The sequence below is a fragment of the Glycine max genome, chromosome 20 (genome assembly GCF_000004515.6).
Source record: "Glycine max cultivar Williams 82 chromosome 20, Glycine_max_v4.0, whole genome shotgun sequence".
Classification (NCBI taxonomy): Eukaryota; Viridiplantae; Streptophyta; class Magnoliopsida; order Fabales; family Fabaceae; genus Glycine; species Glycine max.
In genome coordinates, this window is record NC_038256.2 from 39,636,148 (window position 1) to 39,653,214 (window position 17,067).

A 17,067-nucleotide genomic window follows, 5' to 3' on the forward strand; every position below is an offset into this window, starting at 1 on the left:
CAAGTCATTAATTGGTTGGATAATCTCAAATTTGGAATAATAATGCAAATACAAACATACGCGCTTGGGAATTTCTTCACCAACGCTGTACCTTTGTCGTGTCGCACTAGGATTCCCGTGTTCCTTGACAAACTAATTGAGGATCATTTTCTTAGTCAATGGCTTGTTTTGCTTGGGTATATGCCTGATTGAAGGGACACTACCAACTTGAAGATATACATGGGGACTCCTCAGATTCCATTTTAAAATTCAAGTATCAAACATGATCGTCCTTCTTCTCTGGAAGAAGTTAGGGATACATCTCCATGTGCCAACTAATTAATCAATTTATCACCTAATGTGTTTAATTTTTATGAGTTTAATTTTCATATTTTTTATTTTTTGGCATCTGTGTCTCCCGTCTAATGGGTTACATACCAATCCTATTCAGCAATTTATTAAATAAATAATTTTCTTGCATGTGAATGTAACACCATCTTATACGATAATGCAAAGATTTTATATTTTCCACCAAATAAAAAAAGTGTAAACATTTTAGTTTGTGAATTTATTAGAAATCATCCTAAATATCACACATGACAGTCTCTTGTTAAATGATTGTGTAAATATCATGTTATAAATGAATTTAACATAATTATTATAAAAATTAATAAAATTATTAATTATATGTTAATTTTTATTGATTAACGGTGTAAAAATATTGTGCATGAACTATTTTTCAACTGAACTGATCAAAAGCAAAGTGAAGTCATCGTTAGGTTCCGTAGAAAAGTGTTCAAGGAAAATAATATGTTTGCTTAGGATTTGTTTTAGAGAAAATAATCATTTAAAAAAAATCAAGAAGTGAATATTTTTTTATATTTAATTTGCTAAACCAAACACGTGAGTTTTAGGAATGGAGAGGATTACTTTCTATTTCCGCCATCATAAAAATAAGTTAATCCTAACCTTTACCTACCTCTGAGTAGTTGATCCTTGTAACATAATTTTTCTCAAACTTAGTTCATGACTTCTTGTACGAACTGGTAAATCAGTCAAATGAAAAATAATCCCATAGAAGAGGGGTTCTGTTAAAAATCAGAAGAAGAAAAACCATTTGTTAAAATCAACTAAAATCTATATTTTATAGTAGGGAAATGCTCTTTAGCACGAATTTGTACTAGTACCAAAATTTTGCAATCTCGCTCCCCCTTTGATTTCTATTAGAAGTTTTGATTTAAAATTTTTAATTTGAATTTAACTACTAGGATTTCAATATTTATTTTCGTATAAGATTCGTGCAACGCACTAAATAGCACTGCTGTTTACAGTATCAACTATACTCGATAACAATCCACAAGTTAATACAACCCACATACGAAATATGAACTAATGCAACAGAAATTGATCCTCTGCTGAAAATTGATGCAACCATTTCCCCCAAGTTAACTGTTTTTATCCTGATGTTATCCGCCATCAATGCTATGTTATCATCTACTATTATCTGCCAAATTTGTACAAACGTTCCTTTTGCAATAATGCAAGTGTAAGTGTAATGGCTCTTGTAAGGACAATTTTCTCCTATAGCAACTTCAACATGCACCCGCTTGTAGATTCTTCACGCTTATCTGGTTCACTGTTGCTGCCATTTATTTCATCTACTGCATACATCAGCCACAGAAACAGGACAAAGACAGGTTTCTTAACTGCATTAAGTTTGTAACAAAAATTGACTCTATATCAAATAATAATTTGATGAGTTATTCTTGATCTAGTTCAGTTGGTTGAGTAGAGCGTGTGAGTTGTTATAAACTTCCGACACCATTCTCTTTGATTCCCACGGATCAGAAAAAAATATATTAGGTTTCTTTCCCAGCAATTCTTAGTCTTTGTTTTTGTTAGCCATGTCTTACATTCCTTTAAATTTATTATAAGTATAATTTGGTCTTCTTTTTTTTCAATTTTCATATTTTCCCAAAATTAATCTAACTCAACTGGATCTCATTCAATTTAATAGTGGACACCAGTTAAAAGAACAGCGAACATGCAAGCAGCATCAACAAAAGCAGGTCTCTTTACCATCTCTGACCTTATTTGAAAATGAGTTATGCAGTACCTGATAATTCGAAAGGTAGATGCAAAACCCTGAAGATCAAAATCGATAATCTAAAAAGCATATGAACTTACAGGATTTAAATTTACTCATGAAAATACATATATTATTCGGAAGTGAATGATAATAAAATGATCAGTTTTGAATAGTTTTCCACGTTTATTGTATTTATGGGGTCCAACTAGTTACACTTAAAAACAATGTGACGATTGATCAAGTTTAATACTACTATGCAGTACTTTGTTAATTGCTCTTAAAGGGTAAAGAATGTGTCGGCACGAGATGAAGTTGACTTGAATAAGCCTAACCTATAAGGTTTAGGTACTAGCTCAATGAATAGTATGCTCCAATCCATAGCTGCATTCCTATTATTACCTCACTACCATTATTCAGTCTACCTGGCCAGAGAACAAAAGGAAGTTTCATCAGTTAAATTAATTTATGTTGTACGTGAAGACTGCACACTATTTTCTTATCTTTAACGAATTGAAATTCTTCACATAAAATAACACTTTCACATCTGTCACAAAAATATTTAAAATATGCAATTTGAATGCAAAATCAAACTCGCCATCAATATTGTACCAAAAAAAAATCATGTAACTTTTGGAGATTTTGGACATATGACTTTACTTTCCCGTCGTAGAATTCGTCAATGATCTAGTGTTAAAGTTGATAGCAAACAATGATGATACCATAAGTTCCAACATTTTCCAAATTGGCACCCTTTGAGTCTGTAAAGGTGAATTTCAGTAAGGTGGAACAAGTTTTCAACCCTTTGGGGCAGGACAGAATTTTTTAATTCAATAGAACTTTCTTGGTTTATTACATTTATTTTGTTATTTCAACGCCTGTTGTGAACAAGTAATGGGAAAAAAAATGCACAAGCACGACTATTTTCTTGTATTTTTATATATAAGTCTGTTTGTGCACTGTTTCCCCAACCAAATGTTATTCCCTCCTTTCTTAGTCTGCTGTGTTTTCTCTTTCTAGAGAATCCAAGCCTACCATTGAAGTGGAATTCTGTGAGGCTAAGTAAAATGGGGTACCAGCCATTGGAAAAGGGAAAACCAAAACATAAGAAGGGGTTATGGTCACCTGAAGAAGACAACAAACTCAGAAACCACATCCTTAAACATGGTCATGGCTGTTGGAGTTCTGTCCCCATTAAGGCAGGTTGGTTTCTTTCTTCTTCCCTGTTTGTGACCTTTTTGTCAATCATACCACAGTGAGCATATTCTTGATATGTACTTGACAAAGGGGCATTATTCCATACTCTTGATACCGTTATATTATTAAATGGAGACATCCTTGGTCTTCTTGAAGAAAGGTTTCTCTTCCTTGATTTGAAAGTACGCCTACTATTTATTTGAACTCAGATTATGTTATCAAATGGAAATGTGGACATGTTTAACTGATTTTAACATCTATAAATTTGAGATGTCTTAATAAGCTTTTCTTTTCACTTTATTTGAATTAATTCTTATACATTTGTCCAATCAATTCTGGGTATGAAAACATTATATATTTGTTTTATTACCATATTATTGATAAGAAAAATAATACTTGTACGAAGGGGTGTTTGTGGCAACATAAGAAAATTCTCAAATAAGCACGTACAATATAAAAATCTTCTAACTAAAATATTAGTTTAAAAATATATAAATTTTTGGTTCGATTTAAGTATGATTGACTTTTAAATTTGAATTTGAAAATCAATCCAATTCCATTATCTTTTGTTTGATTTTGTTATTATCAGTCAAGTAATACTCTGTTAATTAAACTAATTTCATCCATTTTTTTATTCTGACTTAGTTAAAAATACTTGTGAAATGCATGACTTGGTACTTATTAGAATTTCATAATTCTTGAGGGGAGTTACTTCGTACTAATACGATTAAAAGAAAAACAAAATAATTTGACAATTCTTTTTACACCTTTTGGCAGACTAGACCAGCATTTTGACTCAGTAAATTCAGCTGGTAATAAACAAAAGTGTTATAGTCAACCATCGGGCATTTATATCATTTTTTAAATTTTTACCTGACATTGTTGGGGCAAATACATTTGTGTACAGGCTTGCAAAGGAATGGAAAGAGCTGTAGATTAAGGTGGATTAACTATCTAAGGCCAGGATTAAAGAGAGGGAAATTCAGCAAACAGGAAGAGGAGACAATCCTCACCCTTCACCACATGCTAGGCAACAAGTAAGCCAAAAAGAGTAAATCTTTTTTCACTTTATCAATTTTCAATAGTTTCACTTTTATGAGCAAGTTGATGCGGAATAAGTAAATTTTGTAATTTTCAGTCTAAAATATTGATGAAGACTTGTCAGGAATAGGTGTCAAGTGTTAAATTAAGTTTTCATCAGTACAAAATGGTGCAAGTATCGGATAAAAAAACAGTCTCTAATTCAATATTTGAGGCTTAAGCTAGGGAATTTGAGGCTTAAGCTAGGGAATGCAATTGGATTGGAAGTAGTTTAATATTTAATTCTGTTCTATAAAAGCAACTGGGTCCTTTTAAAATGAAAAATTGAAGGAAGAACTGACAAGTCAGTCAAGCCATGATTGGCTTAAAAAGCATAATCCTTTTCTTTTTAAGAGGGATGAAATTGAAAACAAAAAAGTCTATTCTACTATTCCTCAATTCTGTATATTTAATTTAAATCTACCCCAATTTTATTTGTCCATTTTATAGAATGTCAGAGTGCCTCTTCATATATTTCAATTAGTAATCATCAAACATTATATACATTGAAAACAATCTATTCACATAAAAAATGTGTGTATGTGACTTGGTAACATTAATTAACAGCTGACATCCCAAAATTCAGAACAGAAATTCAACACCACTTTCCGGTAAAATAAAATATTGCAGTGTAATTTCTTTCCTATAATTTCTTCCACTTTTAATTAAGACTGCTGAGAGCAACTTGAATTATATTGGCTAGGTGGTCACGGATATCACAGCATTTGCCTGGAAGGACAGACAATGAGATTAAAAACTATTGGCATTCATATTTGAAAAAGAGAGTGGCCAAAGCTAAGGAAATGGAATCTCATAACCAAATTAAGTATGCTAGCTCAAGCTCAGATACTATGGACTCTTCACATTCTCTCCAAAATCTTGCAACTCAATGCCCACTGAATTATAACTTCACCAAAGAGGCTTCTCAAAGTTCCTTACCAAAACTGTTATTTGCTGAGTGGCTTTCACTGGATCATTTAAACTCTGCAAATTCAGTTGACTCTTTGGGTTTGAGGAATGGATTTGATCAAAATTCATCTTTTCATGAAGCTGCAATTCATGACATGTCAGAGGTACCCTTTGGTGGAGAGTATAATAGATGTGTAAGTAACATTTCAGCCCCTGAGATGTTCAATTCACAGCTTAAGTATGGAAATCAAATGGTGGAAAATGGTTACATTCATTGTATGCCTGGGGTTGACTTAAGTAGCAATTTCAGCATAAGCAATGATGCAATAATGTACATATGAGAGCTAAGTTTCCGGGCTGGTCAGCAAGGAATAATATCATTTTCTAATTTTATACATACTGAAAACAATCAAACTTTAGCAATATATATAAAATAATAATTCCATTGCAAGTTGTATGTACTATACAATAGGATGCCACGCGCATGATTAATTTTTATTCTTCCAGATTTGTCGTTGCATGCATATATTTAATTTCGTTTCAAATTAAGAAGTCAACTTCCGGGGTCTTCAATGTTTTTACTGAAAATCTTAAAACATTTTTGGCATTGATTAAGTGCTAGTGGGTTAATGTGCAGAAATTTGGCCATGTATATGAATATGATATGATTGTAAAATATCACACTACAGAGCTGCTACTACTGATGGTTGCAAAATGCTAAAGGTTCATGCCACCTAATAACTGTAGTGTGAATAAATTATTAGGGGGTTTGAGACCATTACATAATTGATGCATTCAATTATGCAATTCAATCCAATTCATAGTAAGATGGATTAAACAAGTTGACTAGTTAGATTGGCTTTAACATTCCTACAAGTAAATTTTGTGCAAACCATCCTTATTAAGGACACACCCCAAGTAGATATGAAAACACATAGACACACCAACTTTTATTTATTTTTTTTTGTTTTAGAAAGATGGACACCAACTTATTAATATATATAATAATCATAAATTATATGATAAATTTGATAAATACCAATTTGTTACCATATTTACAAATGATTTAGTACATATAAAAATATCAATGCGCAACTCGTGTGAGTGCACAAGTCAGTGTACTAGGCTACTAGCTCATTTAAAAGGAAAATTTTCACTTTCAAGGTAGAGAGTAGAAATTCCGTGACAAATCAGAGTTTTTCTTCAATCTGTATCTCTCTTTCTCTGTTTTCCCTGGATTATGTGCTGGGGAAGGGATGGCAATGGGCCACTCCATACCTTTATTTTTTCTGCAACATCAATGTTGTATCAAATTTAATACTAGTGGGCCATGACATATTTTAAGTCCTTGCAGCGTATTGAAGTTTTATGGTATTAAACCATCATCTTTAGTCATGATCTGAGGGATTGCCACCAGCTTCAAACAATAAAGTCATCTGTGAGGGCTAAGCTAGCCCATAAAAGAGCCATCGAAGTAATGACAATGATCATAATAGGTGTCCATTTCAATGCAATCACCTGTGCTCCAAAAGAATAAAATGAACAATTAATGGTAGAATTGGATTTGGTCTGATTCAACCTAACAAAACCAACATACCCCCTCACACCGGAGATGGATACCATCTTAAAGTTTGAATTTAGACTTAATCATATAAATTTGAATTTAGACTTAATCATATAAAACTAGTATACATGGTTAGGATTTTCCCCCTCTTATAATAATATCACCTGTCAATATGGGATGTATAACAAGTAACATTTTTTTTCCAATTCTCTTGCCTAGAAAATGGAGAAAGAAAATTTAGAGCATTCAACTTTAGCATACCTCAAGTTGTGGGGAGCACCATATTGTGGATTCAGGTTGAGGAGTAACCGGTAATCTTCTCATTGTTTCTGTCATTATAAGATATTGGCGTGTGACCAAAAAAAGTTGCATAACTTGTTTTTCACTTAGTTCATGCTTCTTAGTGCAAACAAAGGCATCAATATGAACAGTTGAGGAGAGGGAATAATCTTACCTGAATTTCTCTTCCTTTCTAAAATTTTGTAAATGTCTTCAGTGGCAATATCTAAATCTTGTTTCCGGTTAGCGTTAAGTTTTGATAGGTTGGCCTGAGTTCTTGTATCAATGTATTGTCTGCTAATGTTTGCGATTATACCATCTGACAAAGAAATTGTGACTTTTTTGGCAAGGAAATATGGCAAAAACATAAATGTCACAAAGAGAATATATTTGGGGGGGGGGGGGGGGGGAGTGGACCTCCATTTCCTTATTTAGCAAATATTAACACCAATTGCTTGACAATGATATATCATTGTGGCAGACTAATGGTTCAAGGGAATTACCAAATTTGACAAAGCTGTATGGCCTTGTGATTTTGCCTATGAGGGTTTTATCAAACTTCTCAAACTCCTTTTGTATATCTTGTAGGTAATGGAAGGCCAGTTTTCTTGGGTACGTGGACTCACACAACACAATGAAAACAACTCCGTTCTCGACCAAGTAGCTTAATACCAAAAGAGTATAATCATAATCAAAATTTATTGCAATGCAACTTAAGAAACTAGAGAGGAATAAAAAACCAAAAAAGGCAAGTGCCATTAATTTAAAGTCTATGGTTTAAATGGAATGTTAATAGACTCGACATAAACTCTATTTCCTGAAAGATTAGCCTGTGATAAAAGGGTACAAGTAAATGAAGAATATGAGGCATAACAGAAAATCGCAAGCATGACAACAACTTCATCGTTAAAAGAACCAAAACTTAATTTGAAAGAAATTAAAAGAAGAGAAAAAAAATTAAAAAGGGAAGGATACTTGAAGCAGAAATTATCAATATGAATAGTCATCTTGGGAGCTGTTAATGCTCCCCTTGAAAATTCTCGGAGTATGAACTCTGCTTGTTGCCTGTAACATGAAAGATATCCATACTCTTCATTCATGTATCTCAGTCCTTGTGCTAGAGGCAATCCATCGCTTACCCTTCCAACTATAGTTACCTTAACCATCTCCTTGGAACTAAAACAAGTCTCTGAAATTTTCTCTTTTATCTCAACTAATGGATTTGTTCTCCTTTCTTAATGACTAAGATGGATTTATTTGTAAGGCCTTTTCGTAGAATGTGAGATGAAGGAATGAGTGAGAGAACTTGGAAAAGAAGTTATTCCTAGTGTGTGCAAAAGGAATCATTATGGGAGGACAAAAGATAAGGGGTGGCAGAAAAAGCTTTATATGATTAACCCCTTAATAAGAACATGCATTTCCCTTCTTTAGCACTTTTTTCCGTTCTTTCAATTATCATTGTCCTCGTGGAAAATTGTTGCTTTTTATTTTATTTTTTTCATTTTTTGGTGCAAGATGAGTATTGTAATTTGGGTAATCGATCATCCACTATCACAAAAGGTATACCATATATATTTTAAATTAATTAAGAATAATATATCCTTGCTATTATACTGTATTTAAAAATGTTAACATCTCTTAGAAGCCTAAGAAACCACATGCATATGAAATGTTTGATAACTTGAATAATATATATTTTAATATATTAATTAAAGTAATTTAAAAAATTTCACTGATATTAATTCATTTAAATTTTGTAATATATTATTAATATATTTGAATATTTAATTTTATATTATATTATATTATATATGTACTCTATACTATATACAAAAAAAATATTTAAAAAAGAAAAGTTACACGCGGCATTTTCATGACCTTCACAAAATGAATTGATTGAAAATGTTCGCCTAACATAGGGGGCGGTGTGTTTGGTTTCCATTTTAATTTTCTGTTTTCATTTTTTGAAACCTGTTTTCTTTTTTAAAAGATTAGAATTTTTAAAATATATTTAGTTTTACTTCTTGTTTTCTGTTTTCATGAAATAAAAATACTAAAAATTTATGATATATTGACTTCTTGTTTTTTTGTATTTTTAGATTTGTTTAAAATTACATTTATTACCACCGTAATTTCATTTTACCCGAAATAATATTTCTGTTAAACGAGAATTTATTATTTTCGTTTTAGTTATTTTCTATTTTCATTTTCACTGAAAATATTTTTAGAAATCCAACCAAACACATTTTCATCACCATTTTCTATTTTCAGTGAAAATGAAAACAGAAAACAACCAAACCAAACACATCCTAAATTTGCAGTTTTGCACATAATAATCTAATTTTGAAAGCAATTAATGATAATTTATCTATTTAAATTAATTTGTAAGTTTTTTAAAAATCAATTTAATTTATAATTATGACATGCATTCCGATAATTATTATGAATTTTAGCACAACATGATGACACACATTCCAATGTAATTAATTCTAAATTTTTTAATTATGATACATATTCCAATGTATTTATGACATACATTCAAATGATAATTCATCTATTTATTCTCTCGTCAATTCTTAAATGCACGTTTAATTACCTTAATTAAAAAAGTTTTGTTGATCGGTCCTTAAAGACTCGGGTATTCATGAGTTGGACTAAATTCGTTATTTAATCCTATGAAAACTTTACTGATTTGGTTACGTTGGGTTTGTTTAATTCTTTTGATCCAACCCGATCATAGATTAGATTAATTGGGTTTTAATATTTAAAAAAATTATTTTTTTAGAACAATAATTTATTTTAATTTAAATTTTTATAAATATATAATGATTAAATATACTGAGGTCAAATTATGAAAATATTAAATTAATATAATTAATAATTTTAATGTTAATTCAATTTTTTAATTTTAAATAGAAACAAAATATGATATTAACATGGGAAAATATAAACAAAATCAAGATAAAAATAAAAATTAATAACTTAAAAAAGAAAAATATATGAATGATTTAATTTAATAATTTAATAAATTATGACCTAAAAATTATTAATGTGTTTTATATATAATAAGTTAAATTATATGATATAAATTAGATTGGGTTGAATTAAAAAAATAAAATTCATTATCCAACTCATTTATAATTGAGTTTTAATTGAGTTGAATCAAATTCAACTCAAACTCAACTCATTATAATTGGACTGGGTTGGATTACAGGTAAATTTAGACCCATAAATATTTATATTAAGAATAATGGTTAATGAATTAAAAGAAAATCATATTTATTATGAAAATTATATAAAAGTACATAAAAAATAATGGATAACACCATTATTTTATATATTTCAATAAAAATCTTTTTACTTTAAATTCTTAACTAGGGGCCTAATTAACATTTGGCTTGCAAAATTTTAGAAAAAAATTCATTGATTACAACTTCTATGTTAATTAGCGTACAGAAGAAAAAGGGTTTTGTACATAAATATTAGGTCAAGTTATTTAAATTTATTTATTGAAATAAGTATTTATTTTAGTAAATAAATATTTTTTATTTATTTTTTAGTTGCTTGTATAAGCTACTTTTGCTTTAAAAAAGTATTTTTTTTTCTTATTTTAAGAAATAATTCTTATCTATTACTTAAAAAATACTTATATAAAAAATGTTTATTTTAAAGTTTTTTTTTTAGTTTAAATAAACTCACCGTTAACTTAGCGTCAAACTCCTTATCAAAATAAACATTTCAATTGAAATTGAAAATTAATTTATTGTTGTTAAAATTTTAATCACCTCAATAAATATATGTAAAAAAAAAAATCACCTCAATAAATAAATTACCTTATTTAATATGTACATAGGCCTACATATAATATTTCAATCTTCATAAAAAAAATTCTTGAGCCATTGTTGAGAAATATTTACCTCAAATAAAATATTTTACCCACATAACCATGATTGACAATAAATATTTACCCACCTTAATTATTATATTAAATCAATTAATATTTGTGTTATTAAATGTTATATCTCTCATTTATTGTATTTTAAAAATCATAGTTTACTATATATGTAATTAAGTCTCTATAATAGAGAACAATAATTAATAACTAAAAGCATTATACTTTACAATTTATAATCCATGGTTAAAATAATTTAAAATTTTAATTGTAAATAATTTATAATACACATCTTGAGAAGAAATAAACATATTTAAAATAATTTATGAAATTGTTCAGAAATAATGGGACAGTTTGTTTGAATTCATTTGTTTTTTTAATTCATTCGTTAAAAAATAATTTTTTAATAAAATATTTTTTTTTTTACTTTTTTGTATTTAGTTATGTTTTAGAAAATAAGTGGAAAGGAAATTGAAAAAAAAAGTAGCTGAAAGTTAAAAACTGAAAAAATTAATCTTATTAAATTATAAATATTCGACAAAACTATTAACAGTTAAAATAATTAAAAAATGAAAAATAATAAAGAAAATAAAAAATTATAATTTATTTAAAAAAAATCATAAAATTTGATAAATATATTAAAGATAAATATATATATATATATATATATATATATATATATATATATATATATATATATATATATATATAAATAGGTAAAAACTAGTTTTTTTATAGCAAAAACTATTATTTTAAAAATATTATTTCAAGTAACATCTAAAAAAGACTAAAAATAACTAAAAAAAATTATTTATAAACAGTGAAATAAGTTTTTCAACTATTAAAAAAACTAAAAATTAATTAAAATCTCATGTCAAATATAGTCTTTATCTAAACTGATTATATTTTTTATTTTTAAAAAGAATTTTTTTTAAATCATGGTTAGAAACATTTTTTTTTTAATTTTAAACAAATTGTCCCAATGTTTGCAATGACAATTAATAAATGTCAAGCCGAATACTTTCTTCTGTTGTTGGACTATATCTTTCAAGATTTGTATTTAGTTACGGACAATTTTATGTTACTTTTTTCAAATTGCATTTTAGAAAGGGATTCAAACTAGAAAATAACGAGAGCATGTTTAAAAATTGTACAATCAATGTTGTATATTGAAAAGTTTCGAGAATTTATCTTAATAGAATGTTTATTCAAGAAAAATATTCTTAATTTTTAATTTTATTGTTGTTAATAAAAAAATTTGAAGTGTTAATTTTACATTTTTATTTAAAAATATTTATTTTCTTTACTTCCCTTTGAAACTAACTCGTGCATCACACAAACAGTTTCTTATTAATGATTCTCGTATGATTAATAAAAAACGTTTAAAATTTTAATAGAAGTTTTAAGAATATACTTTAACATAGTATTTTAAACGCAATCTTTTTTATTGGTAAAATTTTATTCAAAATAATATTTTTTTTGTTCTAATATCATATTTAATTTTTTCTCGCATGATTTTATAATTTTTAATAAATATTAGTCAATAAGATAATATGTATTTGAAGGAATGGGTAAAGTGTGTTTCTAACATATCTTAAATTTTAGATAATAAAGTTTTACCGTGAAATAACTGACATAACTGGATCATCTTGGACTTGAAAATAGAGACATCGCCCATGAAATAAATTATTACACCTCCATCCAACCAATTCGGAGAGAATTATCAATAAATTCCTTTTCAGGAGCGATCTATCATTCCTAAATGCAACATACAAATAGATAATAAAAAATTATCATATCCAGCTCTTTTGGAGGATGGATCTATAAGAGTTTACCTATCTCGATAAAAAAAATGTATCTTGTACTTACCGAAATTTGGAGTTGATTGACGTTAAGATCGATGTAGTATCTTGGATGGACTCCATGATTTACATGTTGGACTATATGTACCCTCTGGTATTAGAACACAAGGGGAGACCTGCAAAACAAAGGACTCCAACGCTAAAATAAATACGTGAGTGAGTTGAGAATAAGATGAAAATGGTGAAATAGAACTATAGCATGAGATATGAACTTCAGGTTTTTGATTGTAGGAACTGTAACAATTATGTAACAACTCTTGTAGATAATGTACAACTTGTAGACAATAGCTTATAGATAATTCGTCTCTTATAGATAATTAAATACTTAAGTACCTGCAACTTGAAAAAGGAGTTGTAATATTATTATTAATATTCAAATATTTTGAGGCACTTATTATTAACTTGTCGGCCTAGTAGCTCGACTGTTAAGGGCTGTATGTCCATGCTCCTATATTAGGGATGACGTGAAAGATTAACGTGCATATTTGAACGTCGTGTCATTGTCTACATCAACTTTGTGGACCTTAGATCATACATATCTGATAGAAATTATTTATCGGAATGAATATTTTTTTTTTGTTTGAAAAACACCTATATATTTGGAAAAGATTTATTGAAACCAAACATGAAAATCTTTTAATTATATGAAAATGTATAAACATACTCAAAGAATATATTTGGGTTAATTTTGTGAATAGTGAATTATGGGATTCATGATTTGCAAGAATTATGATTGTTGGCATGAATTTTTTCCCCCCTTCTTAATAACTATATATAATTAAGCTTAAAATTATAGTAAGAATTAATATATATTAATCTCTTTCTTAAAAATAAAAATACACGTTAACAATTTGAGAAAGTAAACTTAAAACTTACACAAAAAATTATTAAAGGACTAAGCTTAATTACATATTATTCATAATAGAAGTGCACAAAAATATCAACCCTTTCATCCTTTGGGAGTCAATTATCAAATTCAAATCAAACTGGACCTCATTTTCACTTTTGAATTCCCTAAACTTAAAACCCAAGGCATACAAGTGAAAACCCGAAAATGAAAATGCCAAGATGTTGTCTGTCAAATGTAGGAATGCAAAGGAGGGAAGTAAGTAGAAGACAGTGCTTGGAGTACAAGTACGAGAAGACAGTGCTTAGATAAAAATGAAAAAAATAGATTTATAAATCTAAGATTTAAAGTTAATTAAAAATGTAATATAAGGTTGATGAAGGTTTGACTCGTGGGGCAGTTCAGAACATAAATGCACCTCGTCAACACCCAAGACTCTTCTTCACCTTAACCAATGAACATTCATTAGATATTATGTCATTGCCATTTATTTGATTCCATCACTCTCTCTTGTCTTATCTTCCACCGCTCCAACCCAAGTTTCAACACTATCTTTCTGCCTTTTGTTGTTTGTGACCCCCTCAAGTCTCAACTCAAATCACTAACCATGACAGAACGTTTCTCCCTCATCCTCACAGTTGCATTGCACTTGCACTCAAGGTAATGATGCATATGGATTTTGATATTTAAGTGCACCCTTTTCTTTTCCATCACTTCCCTCGTTTTCTGCATCCCCTTACAGTGGGGCTTCCCTGCTACACCACCTCCTTCTCTCTTTGCATTCTGATATCTATATTTGCTTTTTATGACGCCATTAAGAACCACACCACTTTGCGTTACAGAGGTATATATGTTTTTATGCTTATAAATAATGTGACCCTTCCCTTGTAGTAGTGGACCTCTAAGCCGCCCCCATTGTCCTATTATCCACACATGCATTTAATTTCCAGTTTCCTTCTGCAACACTCTTCTTTCCCTTCTTCCTTTTTTTGGTTATGATGAGTAGACCCTGACCCCAATTGTTATCACTTCAGTGTGTGCAAGTGCAAGGTTATTATTGAGAGTACAAGGTAAAAAAAACAAAGGGGTGTTATTAAATATTATTAATTGTTGTGGTTTGGTGTGGTAATGAGTGGTGAAGATGGGCAAAGCACCTTGTTGTGAGAAACATGGGGTCAGAAGGGGAGCTTGGACACCCGAAGAAGACCAAGCTTTGGTTGACTACATCCAGAAACATGGCCATGGAAGTTGGCGTTCACTCCCCAAACATGCAGGTGCATTTTCTTATTATTCCTTTATTTCTCTCACTTTCTTCTTCTCTGCTTTTGCATTTCTTGCAAGGTAGGAGTACTTTTATGTTTGCCTTTTTTTTCTAATATTTTTTGGAAAATTTTTAAGATTAGGAAGAATGGGGCTTCTTTTCTTATCTCTCTGAAGTTTTCATTTTTCTTCAAGGTTTTAGGTATTAGTTAGTGAAAACTTTGAGCTTGCTCTTGAATCAACTTCAATCTCAATGTGACTTGTTTTCATAATGAAGAAAACCCCCGATTGTTGCTTTTGGTTGTGTTCTCCTAGCAGCAATTTCTGCATGTTATAGAACTTTTTTTTGGGGGGGGGGGGGGGGGGGGTTAAGTAAAAGTTTATAAAAAAAAGGACTTATGACAACTTTAAATTGTTAATTTAGTTGTGTTGTTTCTATACTTACTGCAACCAAATTTGTTGGCATATGCATTGAACTTATTTTGATCCAATTATACTTTTCCCTTTGGAAAATGTTTTGGAAATTTGTGTTGGACGGGGGATTTGGTGCGTGCTATGAAAAGGGTGAAAATTTGCTCCACTATATGAAGGAGAAAGGTGAAAGCGTGGTTATAAAGATGGAGGAATTATTCAACGAAAAATCATTTAATCAATATATTTTTACAATGAACTAGGTCTCCTAAGATGTGGAAAAAGTTGTCGGCTTCGGTGGATAAACTATCTTCGCCCAGGCATCAAGCGTGGCCCATTTACTAGTGAAGAAGAAAGTACAATCGTTCAACTTCATGGCATGCTTGGCAACAGGTACCACATTGCTCCATTTGCTTATTTTTTTCAACATGTACACAATACACATGCATATCACCAAACCTAAACCCAAACCCTCTTGGTCCTGAAGGCCTATTTTACTCATAAGCTGCATAGTAATATACATGTTTGATACTAAAAAATGTGTCACTTCCAACGGATATTGTTTTAGTTTCAATGCGTAGTGTTCTTTCATTTTGTTAACTGTCATTCTTTCAATCCCTTTTGCCATCAAGGATTCCTTGTATACTAATTAAAACTTAAGGAGAATGAGGACTTTCAAGTTTCATAAATAACCTTTGACCTCCATACTTTAATATTTGGTTGCATTAATCTGTACTTGTGATATTATCGTATTCACTTAGGTGGGCTTCTATAGCATCTCAACTACCTGGAAGAACAGACAATGAGATTAAGAACTTCTGGAACACCCATCTAAAGAAGCGTCTCCTTCGATCATGTCATTCCCAAAGAGCAAAACAGCTATGTGTGATTCCTGATCAATCCATTGTCAAGTCCGAATCTCCTTCGACGCGGCACATGGTACAGTGGGAGAGTGTGAGAGTTGAGACAGAGGCAAGGTTGTCATTGGAATCCACAATGCTCAATTCATGGCCAACGAGTAAAACATGCCCTGATCACTTTCTTCAACTTTGGCATTCAGAGGTTGGAAAATCATTTCGCATGATCAAGGGAAAGGAAGAAGGAGTAGTGAGTCAAAGCCTTATCTCACAACCTTCATCTTCATCAAAATTGGAGTCTTGTTCAGATGTGTCATTGCAGGTGAAAACCAACACTGGAACTAGTAGCTGCATTCCAAAGCTTGAGGATGTGAGCATGGTTCATGAACAAACAAGTAGCTACAAACCAAAGCTTGATGATGACACAGCTGGTTCTGACTCCGGCAATTATGAATTTCTTGATACTTCTGATTCTGCACTGAAGCACCTTCTACATATGCCTGATAGTGATATGGGATTCTTGGGACACAATGATCATTTCCAAAATCTCCTTGATGGTACATGTGACTAAGATAGTCTCCTTCATATTTCTTCATAGAAAGGCAATACTTTGAACTGATAGGGAAAATTTTATTTGCCCTTTCTTCTTTTTTGTAAATGCGCTCACCATGTAGCTGGTTTTCAATAGTTGGTGTAGAGGGGGAAAAAGGTAGATAGAAGAATAGTGGAAAGAGATCAAGTTTACCCTCCACTTGATGGCTGTAGCTAAAAGTTAAACATTAATGAATTCAGAGTTAATGATATTGTTCTTGTCCTTCAACTGCTACTGTTTATGTGTATATGC

At 30.3% G+C, this 17,067-nt stretch overlaps 3 protein-coding genes across 4 annotated transcripts; 2 read left to right on the forward strand and 1 right to left on the reverse strand.

Annotated features, from left to right (window-relative positions):
- Nucleotides 1-2,886: 2,886 nt before the first annotated feature.
- On the forward strand, nt 2,887-5,771 carry LOC778167 (transcription factor LAF1). The gene is made up of 3 exons (XM_003556054.5): nt 2,887-3,268; nt 4,170-4,299; nt 5,046-5,771. Exons 1-3 carry the CDS (start codon nt 3,133-3,135, stop codon nt 5,590-5,592), a joined length of 813 nt encoding a protein of 270 aa, XP_003556102.1. The 5' UTR covers nt 2,887-3,132; the 3' UTR covers nt 5,593-5,771.
- A 473-nt stretch (nt 5,772-6,244) lies between these two features.
- Nucleotides 6,245-8,536, reverse strand: LOC100781527 (25.3 kDa vesicle transport protein). The gene is made up of 5 exons (XM_003555328.4): nt 8,070-8,536; nt 7,598-7,758; nt 7,270-7,413; nt 7,077-7,144; nt 6,245-6,769 (listed from the first exon to the last, which is right to left on the reverse strand). Exons 1-5 carry the CDS (start codon nt 8,258-8,260, stop codon nt 6,671-6,673), a joined length of 663 nt encoding a protein of 220 aa, XP_003555376.1. The 5' UTR covers nt 8,261-8,536; the 3' UTR covers nt 6,245-6,670.
- A 5,628-nt stretch (nt 8,537-14,164) lies between these two features.
- Nucleotides 14,165-17,024, forward strand: LOC100782075 (transcription factor MYB17). Of its 2 annotated transcripts, XM_006606047.4 has the most exons (4): nt 14,165-14,355; nt 14,730-14,969; nt 15,630-15,759; nt 16,128-17,024. In XM_006606047.4, exons 2-4 carry the CDS (start codon nt 14,837-14,839, stop codon nt 16,792-16,794), a joined length of 930 nt encoding a protein of 309 aa, XP_006606110.1. In that variant the 5' UTR covers nt 14,165-14,355; nt 14,730-14,836; the 3' UTR covers nt 16,795-17,024. The 2 variants fall into 2 exon arrangements, with proteins under 2 accessions (XP_006606110.1, XP_025983260.1); XM_026127475.2 differs by having other exon boundaries at nt 14,165-14,969.
- The last annotated feature ends 43 nt before the right edge of the window (nt 17,025-17,067 follow it).